The sequence below is a fragment of the Falco rusticolus genome, chromosome 9, assembly GCF_015220075.1.
Source record: "Falco rusticolus isolate bFalRus1 chromosome 9, bFalRus1.pri, whole genome shotgun sequence".
Taxonomy (NCBI): Eukaryota; Metazoa; Chordata; class Aves; order Falconiformes; family Falconidae; genus Falco; species Falco rusticolus.
The window spans coordinates 36727442-36748038 of NC_051195.1; the positions used below are offsets into that span (position 1 = coordinate 36727442).

The 20597-nt window shown below is 42.1% G+C and overlaps 1 protein-coding gene across 2 annotated transcripts in view; it reads right to left on the reverse strand.

Moving 5' to 3' along the window:
• The window catches only part of HSPA12A (heat shock protein family A (Hsp70) member 12A), a 93082-nt gene that overhangs the window by 45520 nt on the left and 26965 nt on the right, over positions 1-20597 (reverse strand). Inside the window, exons 1-2 of one of the 2 annotated variants that reach the window (XM_037400191.1) lie at positions 16054-16359; positions 1424-1509 (exon numbers count right to left, since the gene is read on the reverse strand). In XM_037400191.1, the coding sequence (XP_037256088.1) occupies positions 1424-1509; positions 16054-16081 (114 nt within the window). In that variant the 5' untranslated portion in view covers positions 16082-16359. Of the gene's footprint in view, positions 1-1423; positions 1510-16053; positions 16360-20597 lie in introns of those variants that run through there. The other variant, XM_037400190.1, reaches the window with a different exon arrangement.

The window sequence follows — 20597 nt, forward strand, 5'->3', positions numbered from 1 at the left end:
ATAGAGGAATAAGTAACAAACAGCAAGGAACTACTCTTCACATGCTGACGGTGGTTAAAGCACTAACAGCTGAGCAAGACTGGCAGAGAACAAGGTGGAAATGCTGGTGAAAGGGCTGTGCGCTACAGGCAGGTAAGTAATGAAGGCAGGCAATACACCCGCCTGCACACACCGCGTTTTGGCAAAACCACCACGGAGCAGACTCATCAACTTAATACTGTACGGGTCTTGGCTGAATCCTCCACCACTGCTGCTCAGCTTGTACTCTCATTAACATTTTGAAGCAATCGTTATCTTTTACAGAGGAACTGTCAAATGTCCTCACTCTATGAGCAGTGTTCCACCATCTTCCTCGCATATCTCTGTTCCCTCCATGCCTGCTACTTCCAGGACCTTTCTGCTGTACCCTTACATTTCCCAAGATCATCCCATAGGCCTGCTACTTAAAATGGAGAAATGAGAGTAATATAATTTGGTCTCAAGTAATGAAGGACTTGCTTGGATTCTCCTAATAAAAAAGCTTTTCAACTAGGGCAATAGGTTATTTATGTCTTCCTCAAAGAGTTTACAGAGCAAATCTAACCGAAAGAGGACATAAATTTATCAATAGAGAGAAATAAAAGTTCTGGAGTATATAGAGAAAGAAGTGAATAAAAGCAAAAATTTTTTCCAGAGAGAGGACTCTGGAAATCCTGAAGAGGGGTGTTGCACAACTCTGAACTTGATTCAGAAAACCAAGGAAGAAATCCAACAAGTGTAGCAATGTGTTCTGAACATGATTCCTTGCAATATCAAGACATACACTCTGCATATACTGTGTTACACATGATGCAGATGATCTTAAAAACAGATGGGACTTAGTTTTAATGGGAGTTTACCAACAAAATGAGCATGATGTACAAGGGATTAAAACATACTACATTTATGGGACATTTGCTTGCTTTTAAAAGCTTACAGAAGTGGCTATTTTCCTTAAGAAACTAAAGCAGTTCTATTTTGAGTCTCTGTTGGGAGAGAACAGTAAAATTTGTATTTTACTGTTGAGTACCATAGATCTTTTTTTTTTCTGAACAGAATGACACCTTTCAGGGGCTGCCTAAACAAATCACTGATAAAGACAGGGACAGAACTTGGGAACCCGGAGGATCAAGAAGCCCCTGTATTTGATATAAAAATATGCAGAGCAAATCTATGAGCTCAGCAAGTAGACAAATAAAAAAAAGCAAAACCAGGATCCCAATGAAATGAATGAGATCTCTGCCGCCAGCCCCAGTGTGACCAAAATTTAACTTAAAGACTCTGGAGAGCATGAAAGGGATTGTTATGGGAGGAAATTAAAACTTTTTTTAAAAATTATGTTCCACTAAACAGGCAGGAGAAAATAATGTCAACATACAGTATATGTTAAGAATGCATTTCTTACCACAATATGTGACGGAGACAGTGGAGTTATTCCAGGGTCTCCCAAACTTTTGGCTGGTGATGAGTAAGCAGATGTGGAAACTGCATCTGAAAGGAAACAAAAAGTCTTCAGTCTCAGTAAGCAGAATGACTACAACAGGACAGTTGCTTTGCATACTGCTACACTATTTTCCTGTTGAAACAAATCTGCTAAAAAAGAAAGCAAATTCCACAGCCACCACACAAAATGTATTTTTTGCCCTTACAACATGCTAAGACTCAGCAACTGCAGTTTTGGTTTTAAAATGTTTATCTGACCTTCATGACTAATTTTCATTCTTTTGCCTATTAAATTACCATGTCGAATTTTAAGTCTTCCTAAATATATTCAGAAGTCATAGTTGATACAAGCAGCTTGAACACTATACACTCAAGCTAATGGCCTAAGATTTAAATGTATGCATGCAGAGACTAAACACAAGCTGTGAATTCAAAAAAGACAGTCATTTTAAGAGAAAAAGAGGAAATAATATTGATTTGACAACACAGTAAGAATAAGTTGCAATGATCCCATCATGAGCCTTTATTCTGAAACTTTTCCGATACTGTCTCTGTTTTTATTCTTCAATACACTCTGTACTGAAATATCTTGCAGCTGTTAATATTACTGCAGGACAGAATCCAGCTGGGAAAAAGGAAAGTATTATTAACAAATCATCAAAGAAATATTTCTACCCTGCATACAATACTGGAATTTCATTTAAAGGAACATACCAAGTGAGTGACAAATACTGTAAAATGCACCATTTGTATTTTTCCCTCTTGTGTTTACCCCATTGATGACAGAAAAGGAGATAGCTTACTGAAATAATTAATCACTGATGACTCAGATTGATGCATATTTATTATCTTATGAACACTGCAATAGTTTATCAAAATGGAATATAGAAAAGGTACCACATGCCCTGTCCATGCTCATACCTCCCTGCCCCCAAATTTAAGCCTTGAGTTTGCTTAATTCTCTTCTGTAGAATATAAGCTAATTAGATACAATGCAGAATTATTTAATGTCTGTAAAGATTAATAACCATAATAAATATTAAATAATACATTTCAACATATTTTACTACCTACTTGGATGCATCACACAATAAAATGCATATTTATGCACAGCATGTAATTCCTAGACATGACTGACAAGTCAGAGCACTATTCTAAGATGACACAGGAACTGCTGGCCAAGAAACAACCTTAGAGCTACTTAATGAAGAAACCTGTCACTCCTAGTAATCAAATATGTGTTGTTTTCCAGGGAAGATGCAAAAAATTCTGCAGCAGCCAACTACAGGATAATCTTCCCACATGAAAAAAATCTTCCTCCATAGCTCTCGTAACAGTGTTTATTTGTATTCAAGTTATAATATGCATCTTCAGCCTGATCTTCAGAAGCATTTGCAGAAGCAAAATATTCACACTTCCTGTACAAGTTCTTCAAGAATATATTATGTTACTCCTCTTGTGGTGAAGTACAAAAAGCCACAGGTCAAATGTGACAAACTCAGAATCTGCTCTGTTTCTTAAGATATATTTGGATCAGATGCTGTTATCAGCCTCAGATGCTGTTATCAACCTCCTTTGTGCCATTTCATCCTCTTTTCAAAACAGATTAATTTTTGTACCATTGATATGGCATTTTTTGTAGAACTGAAGAGCAATATTTCAGCACAGGAAAAAAAAAAAAAAAAAAAGAGAGAGAGAATTAATAACAAAACATGTTCCTTGAATCCTGCTGCCATTCCTGACTGGACCTGAACCAACACACCCTGAGCAGACCAGGACATCACAATACTGACTCAACATCTTTGGAAACCAGCACATTTTCCCCACTTAGGATGCTGGCTTTGAAGCACAAAAATATAGACATCAAATCACTATCTATGTGGTTTTCAGTGTTTCTCTTTGTTACTAATTCTTTTCACTATTTGTTTCAGCACCCATTGTTCAGCAATCTATTTTCCAGACTGCCTTCACCTATCAGCCTGGGTGTACCTCGAGAAGTTATTCATAGCTCTACATGCAACTCAGAAAATCCTGTGTGACAATATACACATATTTTTTTGTCTCTCAGAGAGCAATGATAAAAAAACCAGTGCAATACTCACATTCATCCAATGAAACTGTGCTAACTTGGGTAGTGTTCTATCAAGAATTTATTCAACTCAATTAACTTGTTGCAATCCAGGGATGTAAAATGTCTACAAGGACACTCACTGTATCCACAAGCATAAAAATATGTGTTAACAAACAACAAATGTTAAGCAGAGATCAGAGGTCTGTCTTAGCCACCTGTAGATATCACTGCTTAAAAATAAAACAGACTTAGATATTTTCATCAGAAATCTTCAAAATAAATTGTCCATTTCAGTTTCAGAATGTTCTTGAAAACTTAAGCATAAAGGCTGGATTTGCGGAAGGGCTAACTTTTCCTGATTCTTATCAGCTGCTCCACTCTGCTGGAAGGTTAAACTCTTGGTGATTATCAGTATTTTTGACCTGAGGAAAAAATCCTTCCAAACCCATGACCATTCTGCACTGTATTCACTGCTGCTCCTGCAAATACCCAGCTAAACAAATTAATTCTACAATGAGTCCTTCATTCCACCAGCCTGGAGTTCTGTTAGATCGAGAGAGGAAAATCATGGAAGGCAATGCTACAACCTCTAAAGGAGCAAACCAAAATTTTAACCAAAATGTACTGTTACAGTGATTTGGTAGAGTTGCTATCCAGTTGACACAAGCAGCAGTGGCACGACATTCCAACTCATTTCATGAGACTACTAACTAATCATGTGCAATAATCAGGGTAGACATAATTGTTATATTCTAACTGTTATAAGAGGCCCTAACACTATCAGAGAGTGCAGAGCTGATAAATGAGTAAGCGCAGTTTAGAATACTGGGAAGTTAAAAAGTTTTTTTATCAGAGCAATTGGCGTTTACAGAAAATGGCTTGCAAGCCAGTCACCCTCGATTTAATGCCAAGAGTTCTAACAAGTAGTGAAACAGTTGTTAAAAGCACATGAAACTGGGAAATTTCTAACATTATACTATCTACCCAATCTAAACTGAAAGGTGTTAAAACAGACTTGTCCATGTGGGAGCTTTAATATTTTGTTGAGTTAGTGTTTGCTTGGGGGAAAAAAAAGTGCACGTCACGATTTTTACAACTGTGTTCTGAACAGCAGTAAATGCATAGATATTCCAGGATATTTAAAAATCCCCTGTTTCTAAAGGAGTATGAGTAGTTTATCTGAAAGAAAAAAAAGCATCTATTCCAAGCCAGAAAATGGAAAAAAGGTTGCAAGGAACCTGATTTGCAATCATGCAACCAAAAAAAGGATGCCTAGCCTTTATGAGTAAATTTCTTCTTTTAACAATTGGAAAAGATGTCCTGCAGAGTATCATGGTATTTGGAACAGTTCTTACAAGCAGGATGACTTCTCAAGGCTTCTGTAATGAAAAAACACAAGTAGTGTCCCACATAGCTCAAGTTCCAGCTTTATCTCCCATGTTTACTAAAGATCTCTGTGTCAAGCAACACACTATGAAAAAACATATAGCTAAACAGCATGCATTAAATAAACATTTAATTCTTGACAATTTGCACACCAAAATAAATGGAGAGATCTGATTTAGCATGCAAATTAAAGTCTTCAAACAAACCAATATTTAAAATAATCTTTTTCTAAATACGATTTAAATTTCTTGAACAGAAATTCTTTAATTTACTTATGAAAGAATAATATGAACTTTAGCCTGAAATATGACTGTCTGTATCAGGGGGTTGGATAATTTAACTAAACATGTATAGAATTTGACCATATCATTACAATTCTGACTTTCGTCCTAACCTAAGCAATTACCAAAGAACACCTTGTGCATTTTCAAGGTGACCAGAAGAAGAAGCAAGAACACAGAAGACTCCCATTTTCAGCAATTTTTTTTAAGGTTCAAAGGGTACCATCTGATTTGCAAACCCCCAAAGAATTCCAGAATTGGTCAAATGATGAGATCAGCAGATACTGTATTAATAACAAATCATGTCCATTACCATATTAGCTGCATTTGCTGATTTAGATTTAATTTAAATTATTCTTCTTTTCATCTAAACACATGCAAGAGTTTCTTTTCTGTGGTTTCCTGCAATAGCTACTCAGCTTAGCTTTTTCTGTTTTTCAGTAAATGATCAGCCACATTCTAGATTTCAACAAAACGCAATGCAACTGATGACAAAATGCAATAAAGGATTAACCTTTAAGTGTCACAGCACACAGAGTAAAATCAAAGTCCACAGCATTTCTAAAAACTTAGCTGACACAGTGTGAACATTTCACTGACAGCATATTCAGCTGAATCTGATCTTCTAATAGATCGAAAGAGAAGGACCAAGCTCGTTATTTAATTAGAGAGATCAGTTAACAGCAGCTGATATCCTCTGGAAGACTATCAGTCCACTCAATATTTGGGAGCCCCTGCTATGCATTCCTATTCAGGACTGGATAAATGAGTTTTAGCAAACCCCTGAGAGTATCAGACATGGACTGCTACAGCCCCAGATCATCGGTTCCAAGCCAGCAAGCTGAGCCCTGCTTTAGGAAAGGTGACTGCTAAACCTCACAGTCACAGGTCACTAAGGTCATACTAAACTTTTTCTTTTTCCAGCAGCTACACAAAATCTCTTTCCTTTTAAATTCAGGTTTCATAAGTATTTTGCTTTCTATAATTCAGCGACACCAGACTTCAGCAAAATATTCTGCTTCACATATTAAGGAAACTGTTCATTCCAACAGCAAAGCAGCATTTTGTAGCAGTGGACTCTCTGCTAACAAAGTTCCCTGCAATCCAAGTAACACAGACAACATAAGCTAGTGGGCATCGTCTCGAAGTAACAATTTACCAAGACAAGTAAAAGCAAGAATTCAGGAAGCAGAGTACGCTGCTCAATGGTATAAAGCACAGAAATGCAGTCATATCAGGGAAGGGGGGAATACCTGAATATGTACCGCATCAGCAGTTTGGCGTACACAAGAGAAACAACTTTAAAAAAAAAAAAAAAAAAAAAAAGGAAGAAATATGGTATCAAGCCCCATGTTTGCCATCAGAAACCCCAACATGGACCTTTTCAGGCACATTCTGCAATACTTTAGAGTCATGCCTACAACAGAGAATGCTCGGTCAGGACAGAACTGCACTTCCCGAAGCTTTGCAGGCCTCCCCTCTGAGCGATGGTGAAAGGGACTCATCATGGTCTGGATCTCCTACAGCTGTTTTGCATATCAGAAAATAGGCAGCATCACTATGGTATCATCTCTCTGCAGGAGCATGCCTGAACACTAGTGTGTATGTTATATCCCAAGCAATGTATCCTAAGTTCATTTCTATTTCTACCCTGCCAGAGTGGCCACAAACTCAACACTTGCTAATTAAAATTCTTCTTGTGATTTGTTGAATCGGCAATAGAATCAATGCTATTCCCTATTTCAGATCATATTTCTAACATTTGAAGAAGTGCTTTCACAATAGAAGTCATTTTTCTTCAATCCATAATGTACAATGCAATGAATTCCATTCGTTGTGCAGAACTGAGCCTCTGGCTGAGCTTAAGGACCCACTGGAAAGACCGAGATACAACACCCTTTTCCAGGCTTTCCCAGACTCCCAACTGGGAATGCCTGCAGTACACCACCTGCCTCAAAAGGAAAGCTGCAGCAACTCTTTTTGATGTGTATAACATATATCCACTGTTACATATGTGAAATCCATTCGGCCTCTCAGTTATTTGCGGGCTGATGAACCACATGCACACGGCAAGTCAGGATGCATTAGACCTACTAAAAACGCCACTATTGCAGCCAATCTTTATGGCTCCAAAAACCCAAGTTCACTGAATTTACTGTGTAGATGCTGATCATTTTCACAGATCAAACATTTGCACATATCTGATGGCTGTTTTTCTGGAATTTCCAGCCATCCAGCAGCTGATGAGAGTGACTGCTATATGTAGCTATGATCTCAGTCAGGTTGCTGGCCATACGAAAATCTTAGCCAAATTCTTCATTTTCCACTCAGACAATATCTCTGGATTGAAAAACAAAAAACAAAAAGGATGTACCAAATCAAATCTGGATACAGGGTAGCCATCAGGCAGTAAAAGAATGGCATTAAAAACATCATTTTTCATTCAAAACATGCATATAATTTTGAGCATCAATAATAATTTTGCCCCAAGGAAAGCTTGTTAATGATGTTTGCACAACAGGAAAAGAAGGGTTTACCATATTGCTTTTAGCTGGCAACTACTGCATTGATGAAGAAAATCTTATTCAGCTTTTCCTATTGCTGAGATTTTGCTTTGCATTAAGCACAAAATGTCACAGCTTCGAAATGTGACATGACAACCTAGAGCATTTCACTGTAAATACAAAGATGGCCTTTGAAAATAATTATAGAACAACAACAAAAAAGAGAGACTGAGAGAAGCAAATACAAAAAAACACTTAAAATATTCTTATGCATAATAAAAGATCCCATATTTCATATTAGAAGTAAGACCCTTCTGTTTCTACTGAAACCAATGACACCAGTGTTATTGCCATCAATGGAATCGGAGTTCTTTGTTTTAAAATGCCGGTAGGCATCCAGCTGGTTTGTTGACGACTGCAATACACTTCCCTTCTACCAATACAGCCATAGCTAATCTCTGATACAAATCCAAGTTTCCTGATACCCTTTCATAATAACCGGTCACCCAAAGAGCTGGTATTCACTGCATTGATACCAATTAGAGCACAGTGATTTCCTAGGTAAAAATCTCCCAATTCTTTGGATAAAATTCTGAAAATAAGACATGTTCCTCATTATAACTTTGACCTTTTTTGTTTATGCTTTTACATTGCCTCCTATTATGATTACAGTTTGACTGGAGGAATTACTTTTCCACTATGCTATCAAGCTAAGATAATTTTTTAATATTAAGGTTAAGAGTATCAAAAAACAACCCCAGGTTCGCCCCACCACTCTGTGAATAATATTAATTTTCCTGAACCTCCAGCAAAGGAAAACCAAAAGACACTACCTATTTTCTGTGAATGAAATTTAAGATGAAAGAAACACAGAAGAACTTTCAATAACCTTCCAAAAATGCCACATGCGTTATTTTCATTTCTCTTTTTGACAAGACATAGGCTAAACTATTTTACCTAGATTTGGTCTGACCTCGCTAATGCTTGGTAAGCTGGACCAAAGCAGAAGCATCACACTCTCTTGCACGCTTCGCAGCTGGGTCTGTAAAGCCTCAGCCAGGTCTTTACCAATAGCTAAGTCTGCCCCAGAGCTGCCTTAAACTCAAACCTATTCACTATCTACACTGTAAAGTCTTAAATCCACCTCCCCCTTTAATGACCTGAGAGCTTTCCAGCTTCTGCGATCAGCCAGCTCCCTCATCCATCCCAGTGCTGATGTAGTGCCAACTTGCTCAGAACCTGCTCGGACCCCAGAACCCGGGGGTTTGGGGAACTTACCAGCGGTGCCTTGCAGTCATCGCTCTCCTCCTAGATTCCAGCTCTTCCAGCACTCATGTACTACTGCCAGGACAGACAGAACTGATCCTGGTTTACATGTTGGAGAGGGCAGGCTGCATGTCGTGATAAAAGTGGGTTAAGAACAGATGTTGTAGTTCAGAGTGGTAGAAGACAACTCTCCAGGATATTTCTAAATATTCCACATACAATTCTGTAATAGACACCTTTAATACACACTAACTAACCTTCTCTTCCTTCAGCAAGCTCTTCCATGAACTTGCTTCCCTGAGGCTTCCTTGCACTATTTGCCCCTGTGCAAGCACTGTTTTCCTGTATGTCTCATCTACTCCCTCCTTGCTTCCACACGGAAAGACATAAGGAACACAAACCAAAACACAGATGTACAGAACCTAGGTTCTGTGAAAAGATACTTTCCTAGAAAAGGTTTCCTGTTGCTGCTCCTCCATCATCATGTCTGTCATCATCTACCTCACCTACCTGGTTCACTGCAAGGTTGTCAGGAATACCACTAGTAAGATTATGTGCTAATGCCCAGGACCACACTCATAACACAGAGCATTTGTGATGCTAATCACTTTCTTTGGGAAAAACACCATGTGCCAGCTGAAGAAGGGCTGGTGAGTTGTTTTTTTTTCTTTTTAAAAAGCAAGATCAAAATATTGCAGAGTTATAAAACCCCTGTTTGATGGCAAGTTCCTATTTAAGAACCTCTTCAAGACACAGCTGTATCCTGAAAACAATGAATATCTTAATCTAGGATTGCAAAGAAATATTATCCGAAGACTGAACAATAATTACTGTTCAGCTTTTCTGGACCATGTAACCAGCACAGAAAAATAAGAACACTTTTGGAGGTATTTGTTTACTTAGAAGGCAAAAAGGTTATTTAGTTATCAAGAATTCCTAGATTCATTAAGTACCCTGCAAAGTCTCAAACCAGATGAATGCAGTGACTTCTTTTTCTTAAAACATGGACTGGAAACAGTACTTGAAAATGTCTGTCTTCATTTTTACACTCTTCAAGAATGCCAAACATGACCCACGTAGGTGTAGAGTCTTGATGATAGAAAACAAACCTCTCTCCCTCCCTAACCCCACTCAAAACAAACAAAAAAAACCAACCCACAAACGAACAAAAAAACCCACCAACAACAAAGAAAGGGGAAGACAGGGCAAAAAGAAGAGCCAAACTAGAATAACTGTTACTTCTCATGGTAGTCAGCACGAGTGATGCTATATATAAATCCCTTGATATTCTGCAAAGCTAATAAACCAGATGTTGTTCAAAGATGGGAAAATAAGAGAGTATTAGTTGTTGTGAAACTGCAAAATTGGTATCACATTTGACAGTTCATTAGCAATCATTTGTGACTATGGCTATTGATTTAGCTCTGAGTGACACTTTATAGCTAAATCAAAACTAAGTCTTTACTTCTTTATTCTTTTTATTTTACAATCTTGAAAACAGATCAGCTATCAGGCTTAAAGGAAAATACCTTATGAGAAGAGAAGCCATGGACAGAAGAAAGTACATGTTTAAGGATTTGTTGAGCAGATCACAAAATCAAGCAGTCACCAACCAAAACCCATGTCCAGAGGTTTTTACAGCAGCATCCACCAAGCCTACACTCAGGTACCATGACTGTGCACACAGATCCCACAGACAGAGACCAACACTGACCAGCCAAAAAGTTCCACTGTCACAGTGGCAAGCCAATGGTACAGCCTGCAAAGGAGTTCTTATGGCTAAAACCAGAACTGGAACATAGCTGAGTAAGCAAGAGAGCTACTACAAAAGGTTGATTTTTGAATGCAGCAGTTCCATAATGACAATACTGAAAGCTTTTGCAAATGGCATGCCCTGCTGTTCTGATTACAGCGTGTGCTCTACTAAGGTATCCATGGAAACTTGAGAAAGAGATGTTAAATTTGTGGGATCTGTTTGACAGCTGGGAATGGGGCTAGTTGCCAGTCAGCCTAGTATGACCACAGGTATTTTGATCTTTAAGCATGGAGAAAGCATCAAGAGTCCTCAAACGATGAAATCCGTAAGATCAAATTGTCAGAGGAATGCATTTCCCAGACAATGACAAGAAGGTGGCAAGGACATAGTAAAGAAACGGTGATTTTAATGTTGTCATTACCTCTTAACAGAGAAAAATAGCCCAATCACTCTAACAAGGAGAGACACACCCAAACACTCACTCTTCAGACCTCATAGGAAAGAGGGGAAAAGCGCGAATCCCAACCCACAGAGCCTCCCGAGGGAAGGCTGCGTGGGGCAGGCGGGCATGGAGTGCTCAGGACTGTAAAACCCTTTGAGAGAAACTGCTTCAGCCCTAGAGAGTAGTCCTGAACAGCACTAAGAGCATAAGACACATTCAGAAATGGACAAATCAAAACAGCGTTCCCAGATTATTCCCTATGGGAAAAAGAAGTAGCATAAGGAGAATATTCATCTCTGCCTCCTTCCCCAAGGAAACCAAGGCAGGTTGGGTAGGCTCCTACAACTGGGACAGTTTTTTTCAGAGAAAGTTAAGTGAATAAACTCCCTCAGATGACATGAAATCGCTATTATGAAATGCCATTCACATCCACACTTCTTTTCGGACTCCAACAGATAAAAATTACTAGAAATGTCTCTCAGTGTTCCCCAGAAACTGCATCTGCAGAGCACTGGCTGAGAGTGTCGACTCGGGCACTGAGGAACTACTGACAGAAGAAACAGCTATAAGTAAAATTCTCTCCACATCCCCTGTTCTTGTAAATTAAGATGCCTTTAGAACCGACCTATGTGCCCAGAGTCCCGCACATCAATCACAGCAGAGATACTGCTTTGGGCCACTGAGCGCCAAATGGCTCTCGCACAGGCCCAGACCCCAGCAGTGTGCCGATGGGGGGGACAGCAATGCGGCTCCTAAAGCTGCTCTCTGATGTCCTTGACACACCCTGATGCAGTCCTGAGTAAGGACATTTATTCAAGTCCTTAGTAAAGAACAAAGGCTTTCTAACTTGAGTGCCGGCCTCCACATTCTGAGTATTTTAGTTCATTTCTTTGCTTTCTTTATTTGAACCAACGGCATTTCCCTTTTCATTTACATAAAAACCTTTCTCAAATCCCCCCGAGACAGACTTTGAAGGAATTTCCTGTTTTAATACCAATTACTTACACAGTTCACCACTGCCATCCTAATTTTAAAATACTGCAAAGTCACTGCTTTGTGTCACTAGTTATGACAAGATCTAAAACTTGCATTTGTTAATTTTAAATGCATACCACTATGTTTCTTAACAGCACAGCACATGAGCCATAGCTGGCATATTCGGAGTAATGAGAGCTTTGGAATCTTCTTTTGAAGATCAAAAATGTGCCTGGTACTAAGGCAGTTTCAATTAAATGACCCAGGAGCCACGACATTTGTCACAGAGAAGAAGACGAAGTCTGCAGGTATGTTACAGGCATTTCAGATCGCTGAAAAGTTCATACTTGGCAGCAGCATTCCCTCACTGCAGCACCAACATCTGTGACCTTACATCATCAAACAGCTGCACACTCTTCAGCAAAACATCTGTGAAGCCAGCGTACCATTTACAGTCACGACCGACGGACTTCAGAGCTCATTCCCGAAAGAGATTCCAAGCCTTCCCTGTACCTCTCTCTTTCACCACTGGAGAAATACAGCTGAACAAGCCTGTGCGACAGCAATGCAGCCTGGAGTTTCATCCATGTCTGTTTTCATCTAGCAAGGCTGATAGGAACATGACAAGTGCTGTACAGAAGCTAAATAAGTAAGCAACTGAAGCCATCTACGGGTAGACAAAAGGCTCTAAAGATTTCTCTAAGCTGCATATAGAAAATGTCAACATCTACTTTACTTTAAAAAACAATAGATCCAAACTCCCCCAAGAGGTCATGGTGCTTCATACCTAATTAAGGCCATGACTGTTCTTGCTCTACTCAGAAGCAGCATCATTTGAGTGAAATGTTTCATCTTACTGTCGTATTTTCCCTTATCATTTGCTGAGAGCAAGCACAGCTTTTTTAAATACCCAAACCAGACAATTTGCTGCTTTGCCATACCTACAGACTAAAACAGCCACAGAGAGAAGTTTCTAAAACCATAAACGGTATGCTCTTTGAAGTCAAACACTTCTGAAATCCCATCTGACACACCATCAAAAGGCAGAACAATTCAGGTACAGAAAGTGGAGGTGATGAGATCCTTTGGATGTTAGCGTTTCAAAATAAAAATTATGTTTTTAAGATTTTTTTTTTAAGAAAGGGACGGTTGTTTGGTGCGATTATAGATAACTGAAATCACAGCAGAGGACTGCAAAAAGGGAACTAGTCACCTAGAACAGCTTAGAAGAACAAGGAACTGAAAATTTTAGAATACTTGACTGGACCTATAGCTTTAACAGAAAAGAAAAAAAGGAAAAAAAAAATCCAGATTTAATTGCAATAGCAGCTACTACATCCAGAAGGGGGCTCAATAATTTCAACAGCATTCCCATGAAACTGGGAGAAGTTGGCCATGGCAGGTCACATCAACTCAACAAAAAAGGAAAAAGAAAAGAGGATTTGGCAGAGAAGAATACAAGATGAGACAACAGTCAACTCATATATAACCACCACCACCAGCAACACAGTCAAAAAGCAAACCATATCCTGAATATTGACATTTACATGCAGGGATCAGGTCTTTTGTAGGTGAGACAACATTCTGCTCTTCCTGCACAGACCTGGCCTCCTGAAGGCTGCTCTGACTGGAGCTGACATGCGAGGCCTCAGCAGCCTCTCCTAGCCGCCAGGGATGGTTGTATTTGACAGCCATCCTGCTCGTTCCCTCTAGACTGGGATAAAGCCCCCTTACACCATACATGCATCAGCTAAATCAGCCTCTGGACAGAACAGACCTCTTGGGGCCTCACTACAGCTGACTGTGGCTTTGGGGGAACTCAGCAGGTACGGAGCCAGGCGGCTCTGCTGAACACCAACTGCTGTCCCAGTGGGAATGAACTAAAGATTCAGACAAAGCTTACAGGGTGACAGTACCATAAAGCAAAACCTGTCAGCTGAATCAGCATCACCCAATTACAAGCCAATGGTTTTAAAAATCCCAAAAGTCAGTATAATTAGAAGCTTTACATGCAACAGCTCCTGAGTATGAACAATTTCATCCCGGCTCTTACTAACCAAGCTGCAGATACCGCAATGCTGTGCTAGCCGAAGCTATAAAAATGATTGGCAGGCACTGCATACAACACTTGGCTATTTTACCTATAGACATTTTTTTTTACGCATTGTACTATGCTGCCATAAGTGACTGCAGCTTCAATACTGTCAATAAAACACTCACTAAATCACATTCTATCCCTCAAGCCTTTTTTTCTTCTGACAGCTTCAGCATTCCAGTGCGTGGAAAGAACATCAGGATTTCTGGCATAACAAATCATTGCTTTGCTACATGGTCTTCAGTCTTCTAACAAAATCCCTCCTGCATAGGTTCTCCCTATGTCACAGGTTACTTAATTTCAGTATTGCATTGCACCAACCTTGCAGCTTTGCAGGAGAAAAAAACCGCACGATACCCTATCACCTAAAAGACAAATGAATCTGTCAGTCTGTTTTCCCCCTTGTCAGCTGTGTTCCAGAGAACTGTTACAGGTTACTTCAAACCGATATTAGAGACTTTATTTAGGAAGCACTGAAAGAACATTTAGAAGTCAGGGGTGGGGGGGTGGTGTATGGGAAGGGAATCCAGTAGAGCAGGTCATCTTGAAGATTCAACTACTTTATAAGTACTGTTCCCTGGGGTTTTTACAATGGATACTTTCTGACTCTTTTATTCCACTTGCACTGCAATTAAGCTATTCCATTCAAAATATACCCCAAATCTCATTGTGATCAGTAAAAACTTGACATTTCAAGTTTCTCCATATATTACTGCCAGCACCTTAGGCTCAACATTACAGTTTCCTCAAATCTTTGCAGCATACAGTGAGGAAGAAGGGATAGAAAGAGTGAATGAAATGAGGCAGAGTCTGCATTCCCCTTAGGGTTATTCACCCATATCATTTGTATCCTGGGAACCCTCCTCCCTCCCCCAGTTCCCTTCCCACACAGGGAGAGACCACCCCTGTCCTGCAGAGGCTTGTCTTATTTTATTCGGCACACTGCAAACCGCACACGGACCAAAACCACTGAATCTTGGTTTCAGGCAAAACAAGACTCAGATCGCCTCAGCTCTCATGTCGCATTTGCAAAGTCAGAGACCAGCGGACCCGTCAACGTGGGAAAAGGACCCGCTCGGGTTCTGTCCCAGCCCTGCACCTCGTTGGGCTCCCCGGCCCCCGAGGCTGCGCCAGGATGCTCAGGCTCGCGTCCCTGGCAGCGCTACCGCTGCCACCCACCTGCCCGCTCCTTCTGTTTCAGTGCATCAGGCTACTCAAGTAAGAGCCTGCCTTCATCTCAGCAGCAGCCCGATTTCCAGTCCAAGCCCTCCCCCTTCCCTCCTGGGCCGTTGCGGGGAAAGGGAGATCCCGACCCGGGGGAAGACGGAGCCGCAAAGCCCCCCCGGGAAGGATGCTGCGGGGCCGCGCCCGCCGCAGAGCCCCGGCGACCGGGCAGGGCGCCCGCCCCGGCCCGGCGATGCCGCCGCATTGTTTTTTCCACCTGGATCCCCGCCCGCCGCATCGGCTGCCCCCGGGGACCGCATGCGACGGGCCGCGGCAGCTCCGCAGCGGGCGGGGGGCTCCGTGGGGCCGAGCCCCGCAGAGAGCCCCCCTCCCCCCACCCGCGGGACCCCGCCGGGGGGGCTGACGGGCCCTTCCCTGCCCCTCGCCTGCCACGGCCGGAGCGGCGGGGCCGGGACATTGTCTGCCGCGGGGCCGGGACATTGTCTGCCGCCGGGCCGCCTCCCCCCCTCCGGACGGGGCTCCGGCTCCCGATCACTTCCCCCGATAAGCCGGGGCCGCCCCGCCGCCGGCAGCCGCGCTCCTGCATTGCGGCGGGGGCCTGGCGGCCGCGGAGCAGGACGCTCCCCCTTACCTGCGGCGCCGCTCTCTGCCTCCGACATGGCCCCGCCGCCCGCCGCCGCCGCGGCCCCCTTGCCCCGCTCAGTGCGCACGGCGCGGCATGGGCCGCCGGCGGAGCCGCGCTGCGCTGCGCTGCCCGGGGGCGGCTCCGCTCCTTCCTCTCGCCCCCGCCCCGCCGCGCCTTCCTGCGGCCGGTGCCGGCAGCCAAGGGGACGCCGCGGCCCGGCTCGGCGCTGCCAGCCCTCCCGCGCCGGCTGCGGGGCTGCGCCGCCCCTCCCCGCCCGCTCCCCGCAGCCGCACAAGGGAGCGGCGCTGCGGCTGCGGCTCGGGGGCGGCGGGGCGCTCGGCGGGCAGCCCGGCCCGGCCCAGCCCAGCCCCAGATGCGCATTTCACGGCTGCTGAAGCAGAAACCCGCCGCGGTGCCGGCTGTGGAAAGCGACACCCTGGGTGCGCCAGGACGGGGGTGCGGGAGCGGGGCTGGCGGCGGCAGAGGCTGCGCTGACTGCCCTCAGGTTGTCGGGGGGGGAAGCAGGTACAGCGAACCTCAACAGTCAGCAGTCGTTAACGGGGGCCCCGAAATCAGGAATTGCAGGGTGACGTTTACAGCATGGGATTCTTTTCATTTGCCTTTGGGGAGAACTCTCTCCCGCGCCGTTCTGCAGCGCCATCAGGGCCAGAACCTCTTGTTCCCGGTGATTTTTAGCGAGTTAACTTGTCTCCAGGACGTGCGAGAGAGACACACACCCCTACTGTCACTCGACCCACCACTAAGTTTTAAGAGTTTGCCAAACTAAGAAAGAAGCCTTTACAAATGCAGAATAAAAATAAGGCTGGTAACCTGCCATGAACAATTCTGAAGGCAAAGGAAGTGTTCTTCTGGTTTCCTCCCATGCTTCATGGTCTAATTCTCCTTTACCTTCCAGCCTCAGCAGCCATGCACAACTTGAAAGCACTGCCAGCAGTTCACATGGAGTAAATCAGGGCATTAATGTCAAGCACAGCCTCAGTTACTCACTAACTCCTAAGCTTAGGAAGTCACTAACATTCAGCTCACTGTAAAATTCACCCAAAGCTTCTCCTGAGGCCTTTCACCAAAGCTGCTGCTCACACAAGGCAGGATGCCTGTGAAAACCCCAAGGCCTAGGGAATTTTTAAACAAAACCCTAGACACTGCAGGTGCTTACTCAGCACCTGCCTTTATTTGCTCCCTGATCTCCTCCTCTCACAGCATTAGCCCTGTCCCCTGTAAGTTGTGTTGCCTCTGAGGACAGCAGGTGTGGCACAAAGGTTAAAATTAAAGCAGTAAACTGCATCATGTCTACACAGCTGACTCATCTCACAGGCCTTCACCAATCCTGTACACCCTATAAAGACAACTTCTTCCCAAAATCCACTGTCTATTCCAGGGAAAAAGCTGAACTCAGTTCTCCGCCTCCCAAAACCAGCTGCACAAAGGAGAAGAGAGGGAAGGAGCACGCAGGGATGGAGGAACAGCACCTCGCTCCACTGTTCGCCTCGACTGTAAGCTTATGTTCTCAAAGATGCTCAGTAACACAAGGATCACTCGCACAACCTGCCTAAACCCGAGGAGAAGGTGCACTGGGCCAGCTTCCTCTTCTTCCCTCCACGCCACGCCAGGCAACAAAGGGGAACATCTGGCCAAGAGTTGGCTTTAATTACCTGTTTAGAGTCAGGCTGAATATTTATGCTGTCAGTAAACAGCCTCGGAAATAAGAAACCAAACAACTCTAATACTTGGTTTCCTGACAAGAGACTTAAATAGCAGGAACTTTTGCTTCAAATTAAATGTGCTTCAATGGCAATTAATCACAGGCTTTTAAAATGTATTGAGATAATTAACAAAGGCAGACGGAAAAGAAAAGAAATAATCAAGGAACACACAAACACATATCCAAAGTGTATACTTTTAGGAAAAAAATATTGCATGCAGGCTAATTTTCCATGAACCCTCAAGCAACAAGACAACACACATAAAAATAGCATTTGCTGGGTACAGACATCTCTCTGAATGTCAGCGCAGTGACTACATTATTCAATATCAAGCCAGGTTGCCTAAGTTACACACTCAACTGTAGGTGTTTTGAATAATGCAGAAGGAGAATATCTGAACACATGTGACTGCTGGTTTCAGAAACAAGACCCTTGCCCAGAAAGCTTAGTATCTCCTTTTAAAAATCTAATGAGAGGAACCAAGTTAAAAAAAATGCATTTGAAGTAAAAATTAGATTGTCAATTTGAAGTACAAAATTAAGAACTAAGATCCCTTAAATTTGGTTTTGTTTTATATAGATCAAAATTAATTATATAAGTAAAAATAAATTATATAATAATAAAACTATGCATTATTTTTCCCTTGTGATCTCTCTCCCTTGGAAACAAATACAAAAGTACTTTTCATATGAAAGAAAAAACTTTCTGAAAAGGTCACTGTATCAAATAAGCCTGCTCTGGGGCTGAAGAGTCTATATTTTTGTTACTTACTCCATGGGAAGTTTGTCATTTTTATGGTCATTTTGACAGATTGTTTGGAATTTGTGGTTGTAGTGGTTTATTTTTTTATAAGCATAACAGGAAATGAGTCTAAATATAATTATTAAAATGTAAAAATACTGTGGATGGATAGAATTTGAAAAGGATGGTGCAAGTCAAGTCATCGACACTTGTAAGAACACCTGTTCTTACAAGCACCTAGATGACCTCATTTACTTGTCCCTTACACAAGATTCCGTTTTAGTGTGGGTCTGGAAAGCATTTTTTTTTCATTCTCAGTGAACTAACATCAGCTGGCGCAGTACATTGCAAGGGAGTAGCAGCAGAAAGGAAGAACCTTTTTCTGACTCTGAAACATGGAAGTGTTATTCCGTCAGACAATCAAGGCACCCATCACTGTTAAGTTCAAGCACCAGACCCAGTATTTGTTACGGGTATTACCTTGACTGTGGGGAGAAGCAGGATTCCTGCAGTAGCCCGGGGCAGACGTTTGCTTTAAGTTCCCTCTCAAGCATCTACTTGGGACTAAACACCTCTCGAGCACAATCAAGACCAGTGATTTAATATACAATACAGATACAATACTGTATTTTGCATCTGCAGAACACTTCTTATCCTAGGTGATCCCCAGAAAGCTGCAGCCTCAAACCATTCAATTCATCACAGAAAGGGTTCAGATACACTGCCATTAAAGAAAAAATGCTGTCTAACCTAGCTCTGATTTTAGCAAAGCTACTATATATATGTTATCCATTAGCATCAATCAACATTTCCTAAGAAAACTAAAGACCACCACAGTGCCCTTTCAGAGCCATATTCACATGTTGTGAGAGCTACATAAAACTGTGGCTAGTCAGTGAAAAGAGCTGTGTGCTTCTCACACATGATTGCAAGGGTCTAAGTGAGGCACTGAGAATCAGTGAGCTGTAACTAGGCACAGAGATCTGGAAGGAATACAGGCATTTGAATATTGCTTTCAATGCACCTGACAGCAAGATGTATAGATATTATTACAGACACAGAGATCAGCGTACCACTGAAGTCCAACACCCAGCCCAATACTGCTACCAGGGAGAGCTGTATCTTTAAAAACCACACCATATTATAAATCTAAGAATAGAAAGCATGTAAGTATGCCTTGTATCTTGGTAGCTCAGGAATCCCTCATCAAGCACAGTGTCCATCTGCTCAATTAAAATTCCTTGGACAATGGTTTCATACTTCAGAGTTTCCTCTTACGTACTTTCTGGAGCATCGTTAAACACACAATACCTGATTTTTGTTTGCCACCTGCATAACTGTTATTGCAGTCTCCTCCTTCATTCTAGAGGTATAGTTTTTCAGCTTACAGCACATTAACCTCTCCCATTTGCTTATTGCTTCATGTACTAAAAACCTAGAAATTATTTTTATTACAGAGTCAACTAGCAATATGTATCCCTAGATGCAGTTTTCATCTTGCTCTTTCCTAAAAACAGCCTTTTATATTAATACTGAAGAAATCTCTTAAAGACAGAACAAAAAAGTATTCATTGCTGTTACAGCGTTTCAATAAAGAAGCTTATTGAGCACATAAGGATATGAAGGGTTTCTTCAAAAGGAACGGATCATATAGTTCATATATGATACTTCTTTCATATATTTCATATATTTCATATATTTCTCGTGCCTGGTATCCCAGCATCTGTCGGAAGTGCATCATTCTGGAACAGAGCCTGCATAGAATTCTCCAACATTTCACAGCAGGATGGTTTTTTCAGCAAATCTGCTAGGCTGTACACAAAGTCTGGTTCTGGTGCTCACAAATCTCTGGCAATGCGCTCACTTGAAGAGTACTTTCAAATGCAGATATGGGAGCCCTCCCCACTGCTTGCACTGGGTTTTTTCACCTCTTTTACAAACTATACTATGTAGATATGTTGAACACTGAACAGTGTGTCCAGTGGCCCCATCACAGTAACATTCAATAGTCTCCTTGTGGATCTCAATGCACAGATCGCAAATAGCACAGCAGTGCTAGCTGCTGTGTGCACAGAACTGAAAGAT